This window comes from Grammomys surdaster, unplaced genomic scaffold (assembly GCF_004785775.1).
Source record: "Grammomys surdaster isolate TR1022 unplaced genomic scaffold, NIH_TR_1.0 217, whole genome shotgun sequence".
NCBI lineage: Eukaryota > Metazoa > Chordata > Mammalia > Rodentia > Muridae > Grammomys > Grammomys surdaster.
Genome location: NW_021604662.1, coordinates 1,005,625 through 1,023,038, shown reverse-complemented (window position 1 = coordinate 1,023,038; position 17,414 = coordinate 1,005,625). Strand labels below are relative to the sequence as shown.

At 37.0% G+C, this 17,414-nt stretch overlaps 1 protein-coding gene across 1 annotated transcript in view; it reads left to right on the top strand.

Moving 5' to 3' along the window:
* Window positions 1-17,414, top strand: part of Map3k15 (mitogen-activated protein kinase kinase kinase 15) — a 135,485-nt gene that overhangs the window by 21,973 nt on the left and 96,098 nt on the right. Inside the window, exons 4-5 of the mRNA XM_028772703.1 lie at window positions 13,427-13,620; window positions 16,691-16,859. Of these exons, the coding sequence (XP_028628536.1) occupies window positions 13,427-13,620; window positions 16,691-16,859 (363 nt within the window). The remainder of the gene's footprint in view (window positions 1-13,426; window positions 13,621-16,690; window positions 16,860-17,414) is intronic.

Here is a 17,414-nt window from a genome sequence, read left to right as displayed (position 1 = left end):
AAGCCCTGGGAAGAGTGATTCTAATCTCAGAGATTGTCTTGAGTGAGTTGGCCTGTGGGAGGTTGTAATCATTATGCTAATTAGTATGGGACAGCTCTGCTTAAATGCGTGTGGGGGCTGGAGGATGTGTTTTGGCCTTGAGTTAGTTTAGAGGAGAAACAGCTGAGTGAGTAGTAGGCATGCTAGCATATACATAAAATATCAGTCCCATACAAACTCTGCCTTCTGCATATTGGATTTGTATATCTTCTGTCATTCCGACCCTACCTTCAATCTCTGTTAGAGCCTTTCTGACTCATTTCTTTGATCTTGTTTTTCTTATGTGTAGGGGTATTTGGGAAGTAAAAAACCATAAAACTTGTCTCTTTACTTCTTAAATAGCACAGGAGCAACGCCAGAACCACATAATTGGTATTATATTGTGCCTACTAAATGAATTAGTCTTTGGATCCAAGACAGTGACATTATTTCTTTAAGGCATAATTCACAGACCATAAAATTTACCATCACTCACGTGTTTGTTTAGGGTACCTTATTTAGGTTTATTTAAGAATTTTCAGAATTATGCTGAAGGGACAGTTTCCAGAATTCTTGGAGAGAAAAGGCCTGGGATTGTTTGGCTCTGTAGTCATCTGGGAGTCAGTTGGTTAACCTTGCTGGGTTTAGGTCTCCTCACCTATAAAATGATTAATTAATTAGGTGACTTCTGAGCTTTGTGCTAGCTCCAAAATAAAATAGATTTTCATTTACCTTGAAGTGGCACGATATCACAATTATACTATTCACGTTCCTTATATCTTTATATCCATTTGATCTTCTTTTGACCATATACATACAAGAAGGGTAACATTATAGAGTGCCCTTTGCACTGATCTTGGAAAAAAATAAGACCAGTTTGCATTTTCCTAGATAAACAATTATGCTCACTTCAATGTTTTCTAAGTGGGTAGACAAAGATATTTATTAAGCTTAAATCTTGTAATTATTTTTGGATTGTCATCAACTTGGATTTTCTTCCTCAGTAGATTGACCATGTCATATAGGGTCACATTAAATAAGTTTTAAAAAGTATTCCAACATATTCCTTAGTTTGCTAAATCTTCACGATCAATCTTCTGGATTTTTTTTTCCACTTGCATTTTAAGATGTGAGTCTCTTAAGTCTCATATTCTGTTACCATTCATCTGCAAGTACTCAGAACTCAGTTTATTTTGGATTCACTAAATCACTGTTTATCTGCCCCTAAAGAGTTTTTTCCTCTTCTGACTTGAATAAATAGTTGTGACAGTATAAAATTTTCTTTGGAAGGTCGAGTGTAAAAGCCATTCATTATAAAGTTAACTTGTACATAATGTATTTGCTCGAAAGACTTCATCCATAAACCCTGTATTGCTGACAACTAGTTTTGCTACTTGATGCTAGCCGTAAATAAAAGTAGGTGCTGGTATAATGGGAGCCATTGGTTTGTGTCTTAGTTTGGGATTTATTGCCCTGAAGAGACACCGTGACCAAGATAACTCGTAAAAAGAACAACATTTAATTGGGGGCTAGCTTACGGTTTCAGAGGTTTAGTCCATTATCATTATGGTGGGAAGCATGACAGCATTCAGGCAGACATGGTACTGGAGGAGCAGAAAGTTCTACATCTTTATCTGCAGGTAGTAGAAGGAAACTGTGTGCCACACTGGCTATAGCTTAAGCATAGGAGACCTCAAAGCCCACCCCTACCATGATTCACTTCTTCCAACAAGGCCACACCTCCTAATAGTGCCACTTATGGGCCAAGCATTCAAGCATATGAATCAATTCAAACCATCAGTTTGTGTTTCCATTCTAGTCTTGGACCATTGGCCATTTTACCTGAAGCATTTGTAGCAGAGACAGCTGAGGAGCAATCCTAGCAGTCCTTGATTAGTCATGATTGAATACAGTGGATGTGATGGTTAGCTTTAATTGTGAACTTGGACCAGCAAAGATGACTCATCAGGTAAAGGTACTTGGTACCAAGTTCAATCCCTAGAATCCACATAGTAGAAGAGAACATACTGTAGCATGTTGTGTCCTGACCACCACACATGCTATGGAACAATGAAGCCTCTCTATATACACACTACAATATATTCTGAATTTGACACAATCCAAAATCAACCAGGGAAGAGTCTCAGTGAGCTATTCTTTGGCTTATGTTAGCCTGTAGACATTTCCTGTGAGACATTTTTCTTAGTTTGGCTGATTGAGATGAGACAGTCTACCCTGAATGCAGATAGCACCCCATTTCATGGGCAGGTCCCTGGATGATAAGAGAGCTAAGCACTAAGCATGGACACATAAATTCCACTTCTGCTCTTTACTGTGGATGTGACTAGCTGCTTCAAGTTCCTGCCTTGACTTCCCTGCAATGATAGACTGTAACCTGGAATTGTCATCTGTACAAACCCCTTCTCCCTTAAAGTTTATTTTTCTCGGGTATTTTATCACAACAACAGAAGTGAAAAAAGGGGGTGGAAATAACTGAGTGGAAACCTCACCATGCTCTGCTTTCTGGGGCTCTCTTGAAGAATCCAGGCAATTGCTTTCAAATGAACTGTACTCCACAATCATAGAAAACTTGATCTGTGAATCCCAGGGCCACAGCTAAGACATTCTGTGTGATGCATTTGTAAATAGTTATGAGTGGTAGTTCTTAGCCCACAGGGAATAATGTGCCCCTCTCTTTCAGACTGTAGGAGTCTGTAACCTTTGGATTTTGAGAATATGTTTTAATATTCTTAGACACAAAGGCTTGTAAAGAAAATCAATTATATTGAATTACAGTCAAGTTAATTTAAAGGGGTATACATAGTAATCTCTATGCTATTTTACTAATGTATTAAATACAATTAAATGGCAGATCTAGAATAGTCATAATTTTGTAATAATGACAGGCACAAATGCTATTTTTGAGATTTCTATAGGTACTAGGATAGGTAAAAGTCCATTATTTCTATTAGTGGCAAAGCCTTTGGTTCTGCTAATACTACTAAAGCAATTTTACCTACATTGCTAATGGTGTGTTATATTTCAGTTCAAGGCACATGATAACAAAGGTGAAATTTATCTCATTCATCTTTGAAGAACTTCAAGAATTAATGGATCCCCTGGTTCAAAACTCCTAGTCAGGTTTAGAGATACTATGATTTTCTAATGCTTATTGAATGTCTACAAAGCATGCCACAAAATGCCCATATTAACGTTATCTCCTATCTGTTGAAATTGACACTATTATTGTCCCCATTTAAAAAACAAATCAAAATACGTTTCAAATAGGTAAGTATACTTTCCAGGATCATCCATCTATACTGGGTGGAGTTTACTTAATCCTTGGCCCTTTACATTTTTCAAATTTCTGTGTTTGAAATGCAGGGAGACTGCCTCTTTTTTTTAAATATTAATGTGTTTCTTGTTCATCTGACTTCAGAAAAATGGAAAAAAAAACATGGTCTGCTTCAGCTGAAGGATGATGAAATTCTCATGTCCTTCTCTGCTGATACAAGATAAATTTTTATTGATACCTTGACTACATACTGACACAAACAAAAACCCTTCATTTTCTTCTGGTAATTTTGCCACCAGGAAACTATCTTTAGGAAAAGACCACAGTACAAAGATATCATTTGCAAATATATTCACCTTAAAGTGATACTTAATTTTTCTCAAATCAAACTGGAAGTAGCATAGTAAGATAATGGTATATTAGGTAGGCATTTAAGATGATGTAAACTTTTGTAATTTGGGCTTATGAAAACCATCTGTTATTTAACCTAGTGATAGTATAAGACAGTCTGTTCACAGTTTGATATTTACAAATGGAAATAGTTTTGGAAAATTCCACTTGCTAGGCTAGGAATTAAAATCTTGATGGGATAGATTCCTCTACCTAACTCCTCAGTGTCAAGAGACCAATGGTTTTTCCTCGGCCTCCTAACCTCACTCACTCTACAATAATCTAATTTTTTGAAATATTCAGAGTATCTAGAATAAGTTTTGCTATCAATGTGGCAAGGATACTAGTTGTAATACTTCTCCATGGAGTAAACTAAGCTGCCTTTGTTAAAGTTCTTGAGATTTTTCCATTTATATCTGTAACCATTCAAAGTGGCTGATCCTAGCTCATTATTGGATATATGCTATTCTAATCATTGGTTTTCATTTTAATTTCTTGTTGTCCACCCATAAAAGTCTGAATGTGTTCAGTCCTTTGAAGGTGTATGTGATCAACTCTTCCTTTTCCTAAGAATAACAGTGCATTCTTAAAGCTGCTTTCATTTGGAGTTTATGAATTACTTTTAAAATGCAGTCATTAGTCCCAATTTCTCTCTGACAACTTTCTTAAACTTTGGGATGGTTTCTAAAAGATTTTCCCAAAGGAAGTATTTTTACCTTTCCAAAGTGTTAAGATTCCTGCTGTCTCTCCAGTCCTGTTTATTAAACTCACCGAGCTGATTTCAGAGTTCATGCATTTCCTCTCTTTCTTCTCATTTTTCTCTAAAGGTGGCTAAACATTTGTTCCCAATTCAGCTCCTCTCCTAACTGCAGGGAAGCCTTCATCAGTCCCTGCTGCTATTGGTTCTGCATTCTTGAGCAAGAACCTGTCACAGCACACATCCTGCTTGTCGAAATGCTGTTTTCACACGTTATTAGGATTTCAGCAGGACTGGAGCAAAGTTTACTCCTATGCTGTTTGGAAAGATAGGTTTGCTGAAGGAATAAGGCAAACAAGATTTAAGCAGAGATATTTGTGTCTGAAGTCTATATAAATAGAATCATTCTTGTGCCTTTAATCTGCCTCATGTTACAGAGGCCTGGGATTATTTAATTGTGATATTTATAAAGATTTTTGTTTTGATGATGTCTTGTTTTGCCGTTGCTCAGGATAATCTGAAATTTGCTATGTGGCTCAAGTTCACAGAAATTTTCCTGCTTTATCATCCTGGGTGCTAGGATTATACAAGTGAACCACCATATCTGGCTTAATTATGTCTTTTAAATGAAGCTGATAAGAAAAGAAAATGTACATATGTATGTGCATATGTGTATGGTAGGAGGAAGTATTGATCTTTCTATTTGATACTTTTGCTTCTTTTCATTTGTCTGTGGATTCAGGCACCATTTGGTGTCTTCTTTATTCCAGTATAACATTATTCCCACCTGTATTTTTTGTTGTTCTTGTTGTCAAATACATTGTATTTTTACGTTAGATGTTTAAGCAATATAAGAAATTAGCAGTCACACAGTATTTTATTTTTACAGTGCTTAAAGATCAAACTCAGGCCCTTGTATATAATAGGGGGAACAGTCTACCACTGAGCAATTTCCTTAGACTCTTTGAGTCTTGGTCAAGCTAAGGAATTCAACCTGGCCTTGAACTAGTTAGGTATCCCAGCGTAGCCTTGAATGTGTAATCCTTCTGCTTGTGTCTCTTAAGTGCTGGGGTTATATGTGTGCCAATGCCTATAAATGAACTTATTAGCCTTACCTCTTACCCCTGTCCATCCCAGTACCTTCATTGTTTCTCATAAGAACTTAGATATTATTTTATTGGAATTCCTCTATCTACAACATTTGTTTCCTTGTTACTTTCAAGATTGTATGTCTTGTCTTTGTAAAGATTTGTGTGGGCAGGTATAAATACATATAGAGGCTAGAAGAGCATGTGAGGTACCCTACCTCATTACTCCTTGCCTTGTTTCTTTGAAACATGTCTCTCACTGAGCCCAGAGCTAGGCTAGCAGCCATTGATCTTATCTACCCCTAACAGCACTGGGCTTATAGGTTTGCAGCTATACCTGACTTTTTATGTAGGTGCTGGGATCTGAATTCAGCTCTTTATGTTTGAGTAGCAAGTGCTTTTACCCACTGAGCCATCTCTCCAACCTGATCTTTCAACATTCTAAGTATAGTGTGCCTGAGCTTGGACTTCTGTCTACAGCCTGCTTTAAATTCATTGAATTTCTTAGTTATGTAGAGTTAATTTTATTCATCAAATTCATGGAATTTTCAACAATTATTTCTTTGAACATTTTTCTGTTTATCCTTCAGGGACTCTTATTATATGTTGTATATACTGGTGTGTTTAATGTTGTCTCCCATTTAATTAACATTCTGTGCATAGTTCTTTACCCCCTTTACTCTCCTCCTCAGATTTCATTAGGGAGATATCAGTCTATCTTGAGATCTGCTTACTTTGACCCCCTTCAATGAAGTTGTCAGTTTGGTGATTGAATTCTTCTTCTTCAGAATTTAGTTATTTTTATTGTTTTATAATAATTTCTGTTTGTAGATACTCTCTTTTGAGACATTATTATCATGTCTTTTTGGTTTTACTTAATTCTGTTTTGTGATATTTTTTAACAGTTTTTCATTTATTTGTTTTGTATTGTGGATGTGCATGTCTTAGGACCTGTGGGGAGGTCAGAGGACAACCTGTAAGAGTTGGTGTTTTCTTTCCACCCTGCAGATCCTAGGATTGAACTTAGGTTGTCAGTGCTTTGAGGAAGCAGCTTTCCCTACTGTGCCATCTGGCTGGCCCTACTTGTTTATTTTTAATTAACATAGAAAATGTTTCATTATGGTCTTTTGAGACATGATTTATCTTTGTCAGTCCTCTTGCTCCCATTTTCTCCTCTCTCTGCTTCCTGCTTTCTATCCTTTCATCCCCAGTAGTCCCTCACCTTTCATTGTAAAACACGGTTTTCCTTAGTTTTTTTCAACATATTTACAATGGCTTTTTAAAAGTCATTGTCTTCTAAGTTTAATGTTAGAGCCTTTCAAAAGTAGATAATACTGCCTGCTGTTTCCCTGTATTCTGATTTGCCCTGTTCTATTCTTTTCATGTTTTCCTGAAAAAAAACCTGACATTTAAGGTAGTTTGTTATTGCAACTGTGTCTATTGATTTCCCTCACAACTCTGGGCCTGCTGGTTTTGTAACTTTCATGTTAGTTTTGTGACTTGGTTGGGCTACAATGAAGTCTATGTCTCTATATTGTGCCACTCTCAATACGGCTCCTTCAAGGGCACAGCCTTGAGCAAGGGCACTCATTTTAATCTCCCCACAAATGAGTGTTACAGCTGAGCTCTCGAACTGTCTTGCCCTTTGCAGTCCCTGTCATGTTTCTAATGAATCTTTGCTGCTGGATGTTGCACCCAGTTGTTAGTCTCCCTTATTAGCTTATAGGTCTAAAATATTTTTTATGTTTTTAATTGAAATACATCACTTACCCCTCAAACAAAACCATCCTTCAAACCACTCCAGCGCCCCCCACTATCAAGCTGATAGCTTCTTTTACTGTTTTTGATTATATCTGCTACATAGTATGTACAAATATATATGAATACAGCATGCTGAATCTTTCTTGGTGTTTTATATTCTATACTTCTGGATTGTTCACATGAATATTGTAGTTGATTCAAATGTTCAATATTCAAATGACCGTTACAACCAAGAACTGATACCAATCGTTACTTTCAAGTTACACTGTTTACTGTATTGAAGACATGAAACAGAAATCTGAGGATGTACCCTTTGCTCTGAAGGTGAGCCAATTTTTAACATGTGAAAAATCCAGAGTCTCTTGACTTTCTCTCAAGATGAGAATACCTATACTTAATAAGTCAATATATTCTTAAAAATTAAAGACTGGTCACTAAGAGAGACTGAACAAAAATTATCTCCTCCTACCACAAACAACTAAACAGCTTTCCTCACTCTGTTCCCAACAAAAATCGAAAAGTGGCAGGAGCTGAAGCCTTTCCATCTGAAACCTTAGCTCCCAAGACACTGCCACTACTGCTTGAACTGTAGGTCTATGTACTCCGGTCTTTAGTGTGCTCCTGTTTATAAAGTTACTTCCATGCACACGTGCATTTACTCTCTAATAAGTATATTTTGTGTGTCTTTTGATAAACTATGAAGAATATGAACTATCCATGTACAGGGTTTTATAGGTCCTTTGTAAACATCAGAATCACTTGGGGCCTTTTCTCTAAAAACCTCAAATCAATTTATACAACCAGGGACAACTACTTTACCAAGTACTGTTCACAAGCTGTGCACTGATGAAGGCAGCGAAATCATCCGTGTAACTGATGTTTATATGTGAGGACAAAGAGACAACCTCAGTCGATCTGATTTGCCAGGGAAAAAAGTCTAGTGTGCTGTCCACAGGAACAAAGGTTAATACTAAATCAAGATGACAGAAAGCATGTAAACTAAGTAAGCCACCCAGAAGATCTCCAACCAAATCTGCAGATTACCCCTGCCACTGGCAAAAGTCCTGGGCAGCTCTCACAATAGCTGCTTTTCCACTTTCTGGGGACAGAACCTTCACTGCTGGAGGGCAATTTAAAACTTGTCTTTGTCATTACTGTTTGCAAACTCTGATGAGTATTTGGAACAATCTAGGCCCCAAAGTTCCTTCTGTTGTAAAATTTCAACCATCAATCTTGAATTATTTCTCTTGAAAATAGTCCACTCCTACCTTCATCTCTCTCTGCCCTCAGCTTCGTCTTGTTCTCAAAGCCTGCCCTAACCTTGGGAAAGCTCCTTTTAGCTGTCTTTTTCTGTAGCTTACTCTCTGAAAAATTTATAGCTAATCTACCTTTCATTTACTGTTATAGTGCTGCCAGGCTCCTCTTAGCTGTTTAACACCAGTCTCTCTTTTTTCACATTGCCTAGAAAATCCCCATGTCACATTACACATAAAGCCAGCTCCCTATTGAGAGCTACAAAGCTGTGCTTACAGCCACTCCTTCCTCAGACACTATACTGTACTGATTGTCTGGAGCAGGCAATTGAGGCAGTAACTTTTCTTGTGTTGATACTTAGTTCTATAGTTCTATGATACAAGGGGTAGAGGTGGCAGCCCTGTATCTTCTTAGTTTGCATCTCCTGGTATGAAATCTTCACCTTCTCAATGATCAGGAGCAAAACCCTTCAGAACATAGGGTGGTGTTGTTGTCGAGTCATTCATAGTTGCTGTTGCTGCCTTCTAGGATAGAGCTTCTGTCCTATATAAAAAAAAAAAAAGTGCTGGAAAGAAAAGGGAAGCCCTGATCCTTTTGATCACACTTGATAGAAACAGAGCACCTACAACACCAAGACATGGTATCATCCTAGACTCTGCTAGAAAGAATCCTATCTTCTTGGCTACACTGAATATAATCTCTGCCACTTGAGGCTAAACAGATTATGGCTCAGATGCTCCAGAAGTTTACTTGTCTTATCACTATTTAGTGAAGTTTCCTGAACAGTGTTTTTCCATTTCTTATATATCCGTAGGACCTTTTACAGGAACTTTAAATGGTTTTAAAGCAGGGCTTTAAGTGGTTACAGTAATTTTTCTGGAGATTATAGGCTCTGAGATGCTTGGGACACTTCTAGTTTGACACAAATACCCCCCCCTTTTTTTTTTTTTGGTTTGTCGAGACAGGGTTTCTCTGTGTAGCCCTGGCTGTCCCGGAACTCACTCTGTAGATCAGGCTGGCCTCGAACTCAGAAATCTGCCTCCCTCTGCCTCCCAAGTGCTGGGATTAAAGACGTGCTCTACCACTGCCCAGCCACAAATACCCTTAAAATAAGTTATAATTCTTCAAACACATTTTACCTTCTGTACCTCACCAATGCATTTGGTGTTTTCATCCTTCGATCTGAAATTGGAAGACCTTTGCAATAACCATCAGTTTCAGTTCAAAAACCATTTCAACTTAGAATATGCAAATCTAACTTAATTTAATTTTCTTTAGCAACATGGATTTCCTGGGAGCGAAGAGGAAAAAAAAATGTCTCTGACCTGCTAAAACCTTAGTTTTGATCTTGAGAACTTCTAAGTATTAGAAAGAAGGAAGGGGCTTTCATTCCTTGGATACAGGCAATTTTAATTCCTGGTGAAGATATGAGCCACATTTCTGCAGTCATTATCCACACAGATGAACTTTTTCACCTTCTATTTGTAATATTGGTACTTACGTTTTGGGGAGTTTAATGCCAGCCAATAGCTGGTACCCTCAGGGATGGTTTGCAGCTGCTGTTTCACAGCTGGGTAATTATTCTCAGAATATCTTACTTTCATGGTTAATGGGGGCATCTGAAAGGTTAGTCTGAGATGAGCTAGACCTGTTGCTTATTTTATAAGGCCTTAGAATTAAGAATTTTTAAAAATATTTTTATTTCATGGGTAAGAATATTTGCCTGCATGTATGGAGCATGTCTAGTGACCACAAAGGCCAGAAGAAAGTGTTGTTGGACATCCTGAAATCAGAGTTACAGGTGGTTATGAATTGCCATGTAGGTGCTGAGAACTGAACCTGGGTCCTCTTTAAGAACAGACAGTGCTCTTAACCATTGAGCCATCTCTCCAGACCCAAGGATGGGTTATAAAAATATTTTCTAAATATTTGGAAATAATAAAATTAATTCATGACTACACAAATATGGAATTTGAATTTATATCCATACATACAATTGTATTGGCACATGGCCCCTGCCCCTATGTTGGTGGGTAGTCTGTGTTAGTTTCCACACTCCTATAGTTGAGTATAGTAGTTGGAACAGATACTCAAAGTTCTACAGAACTAAAATTACTGATCTTGTGGTCCCCAAAATAAAACTCACTTAGTTTGAAATGTGTTTTAGTGAGCCAGTGTTGGTAATTTTTAATAGCTCATTTTAAGATTCAAAATGTGACATAACAGAGACCAACACAGTGAAAAAAAGACAATTTCAGGACAATTAAATATATTTTAAATTAAAGTAGAAACAAGAATGCTACCTATATTTTCATAAAGCAGATTATAAGTTATAAAATTTCCCACATTTTCTGCTTTATCTTAGATCATGATATGAAATTTTTCTCTATAATACATTTATTTTTTTAATTTAAAAGCAGTCTTGTCCTTTATTTGATATCCCATTTGGGCACACAGTATACTTTTAAAATTACCCATTTTGTGTAATGTACATGCATTCATGTGGGTTATGTTTATGTGAGTGCATGCAGATGATACCAGAGGTTGATGACAGCTATTTTCCTAAGGTGTTCTCCTCATTTTTTGATACAGTCTCTCATTTAACCTGGAGATCATCTATTTAACCATGCTGGCTGTCCAATATGCTTTAGGGATCTGCCTGTCTATACCCCTCATCACTAGGATTATGAACAAGCTCTAGGCCTGGCTTTCATTTGGGTGTTGTGGCTCTCAACTCAGGTTCTTACACTTGTGCAACAGACATTGTACTGAATAAACCATCTCTCCAACCCCCAAAAGTATTTTCTGATGTTAAATCTTTAGTATGTCCAACTTCCTGGATACCTCTATTACTTTAGTTTAAAAATTGGAAGAAGTTAAATGAATGGTTCTTCTTGCCGTATAAATTCTTTCAAAATTCAAGCTGAGATAAAGGAATTTAAGGTCTAAAATTATTTTCAGAGACTGGGTCTCTATGTATGTTAGGCTAGCCTTGAACCTAGTATAGAGCTGGAGATCATCTTGAACTTCTGGTCCCCTGCCTCTGTCTCCAAAGTGCCAAGATTACAGGCATATACCACCAAACATAGTTTAAAGACCACTGGCGATAAGGTCAAAAGGTTTTTTTTGTTGTTTTGTTTTGTTTTTGTTTTTCAAGACAGACTTTCTCTGTGTAGCCCTGGCTGTCCTGGAACTCACTCTGTAGACCAGGCTGGCCTCAAACTCAGAAATCTGCCTGCCTCTGCCTCCCAAGAGCTGGGATTAAAGGCATGTGCCACTATTGCCCAGCTAGGTCAATATTTTTAAACTAGTTTTTTTTCCCCTAAAAGTTTAAAGAAACGATTGAGTACATGAAGGACCTATGGAACATGCCTATAACCTCAGAATTTGGGAAGTGGAAGCAGAGGATTCAGGAGTCTAAAGACATCTTGAGCTACACAGTGAGTCTGAGGCCAGCATGGTCAATATGACAGTCTCAAATGAATTATGTTCAGCTTGGTGACAGTCAATGTAATTTGCAGCTGGGACAGTGATCTAAATATAACCTGACTAACCCAGAATTCACTGAGGCTGTTTCTTTCTAGATATATCTAGCAGGATCTGGAGTGGCATTAGTTTACTGAGCATCCATACTCAGTCTTAGCTCCTGTTGGAGTTACATTCAGCTAAATATGTAGCTATGTTGCTATATTTCTTTAGCGGAATAATACTAGTAGATTTTTCCCTAAGCCCATGTCCAATCTAGTCTCAGGTTGTTGGCTACTTTAGCAGGTTACATCTCATGGATTGGGACTTAAATCCAGTCAAAAAGTTGTTGGTTACCCCCATAACATCTATCCCACCATTCTACCAGTATATCCTGCAGTCACGTCACCGTTATAGGTTGTAGGGCTTATCAGCTGAGTGACCCTGATGCTTACTTTTCTCCTCTGATACTGTGCAGAGTAACTTCCAGCAGCATAAATGCTAGTCAGTAAGTGTTTTGTTGGGTACCATATTGACTTCTCCATGTTTGATGATCTAAGTAAGCATTGTATTCAGGAATATGGCCTTACTATCAGGTTGTGGTGAGCAGCCAATATCTTTGACAGTCTCCTGGGAGTGGTCCATGGGAACCCTTTGACCAACAATTCAACAAGATGTAAACTATTCATGGTACAATCTCAGTTATTTTCAAATATAGTTTTCCAAAGTCAGCCCCTTGGTCTCCATTCTTTTTATTGCATACGTATGGCAAATTTATTTGTATATGTGTGTGTGTGTGTGTGTAAATAGTCAACTATAAGAATATCATATAAAGAATATTTTTAGACTTCAGTGTGTTAAAAGTTGAATACTGAGTTAATGCCTTTTAAATGTAATGCTTATGCTTTTCAAAGGATCATGATTTAGTCAACTATAATTATTCTGTAAAACAAAAGATGTTGCTTTATGTGAGTATTGCTTAATGCTGTAAAATACTTCAACAGATTTTGTTCACAAAATCTTTGAAAGTAATCATATGTATCAATATGTGATTCTCATAAAACCATTTTTATTCACAAATTTAATAGCATCTATATTAAATCATCAAATAATGTAGACTTTTAATTTACACTGAAAACTAATATGCCACTTTATTATCTTTGACTTTCAAGGGATCCAAGTTTCTTGTGGTTTTGAGGACAGATAATGAGCTTATATGGTTTCTAAAACCTAAGACTCTTAACATTTTTCCCAATGAAATTCACAGGCAAATTAGTAGCAATTTGAAATTGAGTGTTTTTCTGTTTTGAGCCTAGTAGATTTGAAATAATATCACACAAAGTATTGTCCATATTGTACATATTTTCCTTCCCTGTCCTACCAGGTCTGCCTGCTAAGAGCCATAGCTGTGTACTTCTGCATCACTTGCTTTCTGAAACACTTTTTTTTTTCTTACAGGCATCTAGTGGAAATTATTATTTCATCCCCTACACTGTGACACCATGTGCTGACTATTTTTGCTGTGAGAGTGATGCCCAAAGGAGAGCCTCAGAGTACATGCAGCCTAACTGGGACACCATCCTCGGCCCACTGTGTATGCCCCTGGTGGACAGATTCACTAGCCTCCTTAAGGACATCCGTGTGACTTCATGGTAATTTCCATCACCCGTTAAAAATCCTGAGAGTCTTGCAGAAATTCCCCTCTACTTTCAGGGAGGTGGTATAAGGTATACTTTGAAGTGACCAGGGTACCTAGAGAATAGGGTTCATTGGCTATTCACTTAGTCATCCTGGAATCTATCATCACCCCCTTAGTTCCTCCCTAAAATGAGTTCCTAAGATGAAGCAAGAAAAGAAGAGAACTGAAGTTTAGCTGGTCAGAATTGGGCCTGGGGCTAGCCATGGTTCCCTATGTGACCTTGATATGTAACTCTTTTTCTCTATGGCTCTTTTCTCCTTTAGAAAATGGGAAACTTAACTCCATGATTGTTGGTTAGAGCTTTTTCAACTCTAAGATTCTGTGTTTTCAGATAATTTCTGAACATAACTTTATATTCTCAGTTATTCAGGTTCTGAAACTGCCAAAGCAAGGTCATTCTGACCTTAAGTTCTTCTTATAAGCATGCATTGAGTCAAGCTTCAACCAACCTGACCTCAGGATGTTCTGTGACATGTTATCCATAGATTGACGTCATGGAGTCTAGTGTCCACTCAGAGGTGGACAGGTTTGAGTATGAATCCTGGCTTAGGCTATGGCTCACTGGGTAGCCTTGGAGAAGTCATTGCCCCTTTTGGAACCTTAGTGCTCAAATAAACCTTACCTTTGGAGTTGTTAGTTGAAAAGTTAAAGGCAGGAAATTATTCTTAACTAGAGGATCCCTGTTATTTTGCTCACAATCAATTTAAAGGATTTATTCCTGTAAGTTGTGTCATAAGAAGGATTTGTTCTTCCAAAACAAATGAAAATCCAAAGGACTGGCAGAACTGACTTGTAATGAAATGTCAAGGACAACATGTCATACTTTGGCTCAGATCATGGCACCCTGAACTGTGGAGGGTTACCATCAAAGTGCCGCATAAAGTCACACCTATTAACAGCTTCTCACCTTGTCTGTCCTCTTGCCTTTCCTTGAGATACAGACTTTAATGGAGAAGAAGGCTCTAAACTCAGATGGCAGCAACAGAAAACAAATGAGGGATTCTTTGACACCTTGCTAGCTATTATTTTACTTTGAAGGAAAAAAATTAGTGGAATTTAGAGAGAAACCTCTCCTAATGACATATTTTTAGGTGTAATGAAGAGGTATATAGCTTAAATCTGGCAGGGGAATTATGTCTTTAAGAAATAGGTTCAAGTTTGTTTCTCATTCATTTAAATCCATGTGTTAGGAGGAAAACAAGCTAGGGGGAGAGTTATTTTAATTTCCAAAAGCTCAAAATGCCTATCCTATGACTGGTGCCTGACAGTGGTTAATGAGGGGGTTAATGGTACTTATGTTTAAAAACCTCTGAACAGGAATGGCAGGTAAGTTTTTAGCCCAAGTACCAACTCTGGCAGATTTATTATCTTTATCTTGAGTCTTGTGCTTGAAAGTACTTGGAAACCATTTCCAAGTCCACAGTGATTAACAACATCCTCCCTGGTTACTAGACAAAGAAATGACTACATACTATGTATCTGATGTCTCCAACATGTCAGGCATAATTTCATTTACATAAAAGTTACAGTTCTTATTATATTTTATTTTTATAAATAAAATAATTATTTTTTATTTTTTGTTTCTTTCTCCAGTGCTTATTCATATTTTATTTTATATTTTTTTTTGTTTTTGATTTTTTTCAGTTACCCTTGAAAGCAAGTCTAAAGTATAACTTTTTATTCATCAGGCCAAACTAATAATACCTTAATGGCTTTGATGCCTTTATTGTCTGCTGAATGGGCAGTGGCTATAACCTAACTTAATGACTCATTCAGTTAATAGCAGAATTTTAAATACTGGCAGGACCTACTAATTTGCTCATCATTAGTGTAATGGCACTTGACAAATAAAGAAATAAAGAGTGAAAGCAGTGCCCTGGCATTTTTATATCAGAACCCTTTCTGTAGGCTATTACTCTATTATTTAAATATTAATTGAGGTCTTATTAGGACATTGGACCAGGCTATGTGCTGTATGCACATTTATGTGCCACTATTTTATAATTATTCAGACTAAGTACCATCTGTTCTCATTTTATCTGTTTTTTTCCTTCTATAGAGTTGATTATTTAATTTATTCTTTCATAAATTTATTCTTTACAGTTAGTTATATAATTTCAGCTGTTTTTATGGGTTGTTACCATTACCACTTGGTAATACCCAGGCTCTATTTAAAATTACTTGGAAAATAGGCAAGATACGTAACTCAATCTATGGTCATCATTTTAAGTTGACTTCTGTACCACTAAATTAGGATTCTTCAAGTCTTAAGTACCACATACTAATATTGGTTTTATGAAAGGCTATGAAGACATTTCGGGGTAGATTTACAGCTTTAAATGTTTTTACATACTCTTTTGTTGTTTAAATGCTCAGAAGAGGGGATTTTTTTTTACTTTATATTAGAAAACATTTCACAGAAAAATATAACAAGGAAAGCTAAGGGTGACAGTTGTCTGTAATCTTCCTGGCATGGCCTCTGTTATACCCTTTGTTGGATTGCTCAAAGATACACCACCAGTTTCCTGTCTCCTTCACCTGGGAACCACTTCGTAACTACTAACTGGGGACACTTGGAAGATGAGAATGTTTCTAAAATGAATTTACCTAGGTTTCATGTCTTCTGGAGTTTTGTTTGGCTTTTGAAAATCTGTTGATAGTGGAGGAAATTAAATAATCATATAAGCTTGCTGCAAGGTGTATGTGTGTGTGTGTGTGTGTGTGTGTGTGTGTGTATGTGTGTGTGTAATTCTCAGGGGTTGCATTGAAAATTCCATAGACTGTCTGTCTGAAAGTTTAGCTTTGAAGATATTTTTAAGGTTGTAATAAACTGAATTTCATTATTACTTACTAATTTATTGCTGCAATATACAAAAAGGTAGACATCATCTTATGTTTACTGGTATAGGAAGGCTCAGGAATGGCCAAGGTCCTTATGTGCTATTGAGACCCATGCCTGTTTGAGCACTCAAGACAGTCCTGGATGCCTGTATATGATCTGGGGTTTTTGTTTCTTTCTCCAGTGCTTATTATAAAGAAACATTGTTAAATGACATCCGGAAAGCCAGAGAGAAATACCAAGGTGACGAACTGGCAAAAGAGCTGACTCGGATCAAATTTCGCATGGATAACATCGAGGTTCTGACATCGGACATCATCATTAACTTACTTCTGTCCTACCGTGATATTCAGGTATGAAATGTGCTTAGGTATGGTTAGCACATGCCTGACTTTTCTTTGTTATAAGGAAATCTTCATGTAAAGTATGCATACTTACATCAGGAGTGTGATGAAGAAGCTACTCTAACTAGGTATATAACCTGGTGATGGGATATTGTGTATGATTTGGAGATAATTTGTCATATTAGAGCTGGAGTGAGCACTGCAACAAGGGGTCCTGTTTGTATAGAACTGCTTAAAATAAGAAGCTAAGAATTTATCATTATTATTATTTATTTATCATTATTATTATTATTATTATTCTCCAATTCTTTGTAAATCCAGATTCATTAAGTCCTCTTGACCCCTGATTTAGGTTTGCTCTTATTGTTCCTATTTTAATTTTAAATGAAAAAATTTGAGGCACAGGGAAATGAAGTAACGTGCCCAAATTCACAGAGTGTGGTAAAGTCAAGATTCAAGCAGAGGCTGACTAGCTTCATTGCCCTTGTTCCCAGCTCTTCTGGCATCTTCTTTAAGCATTTAAGTCATCTTTCTCTTTTTACCATCACTCATCAGTGAGGGTGG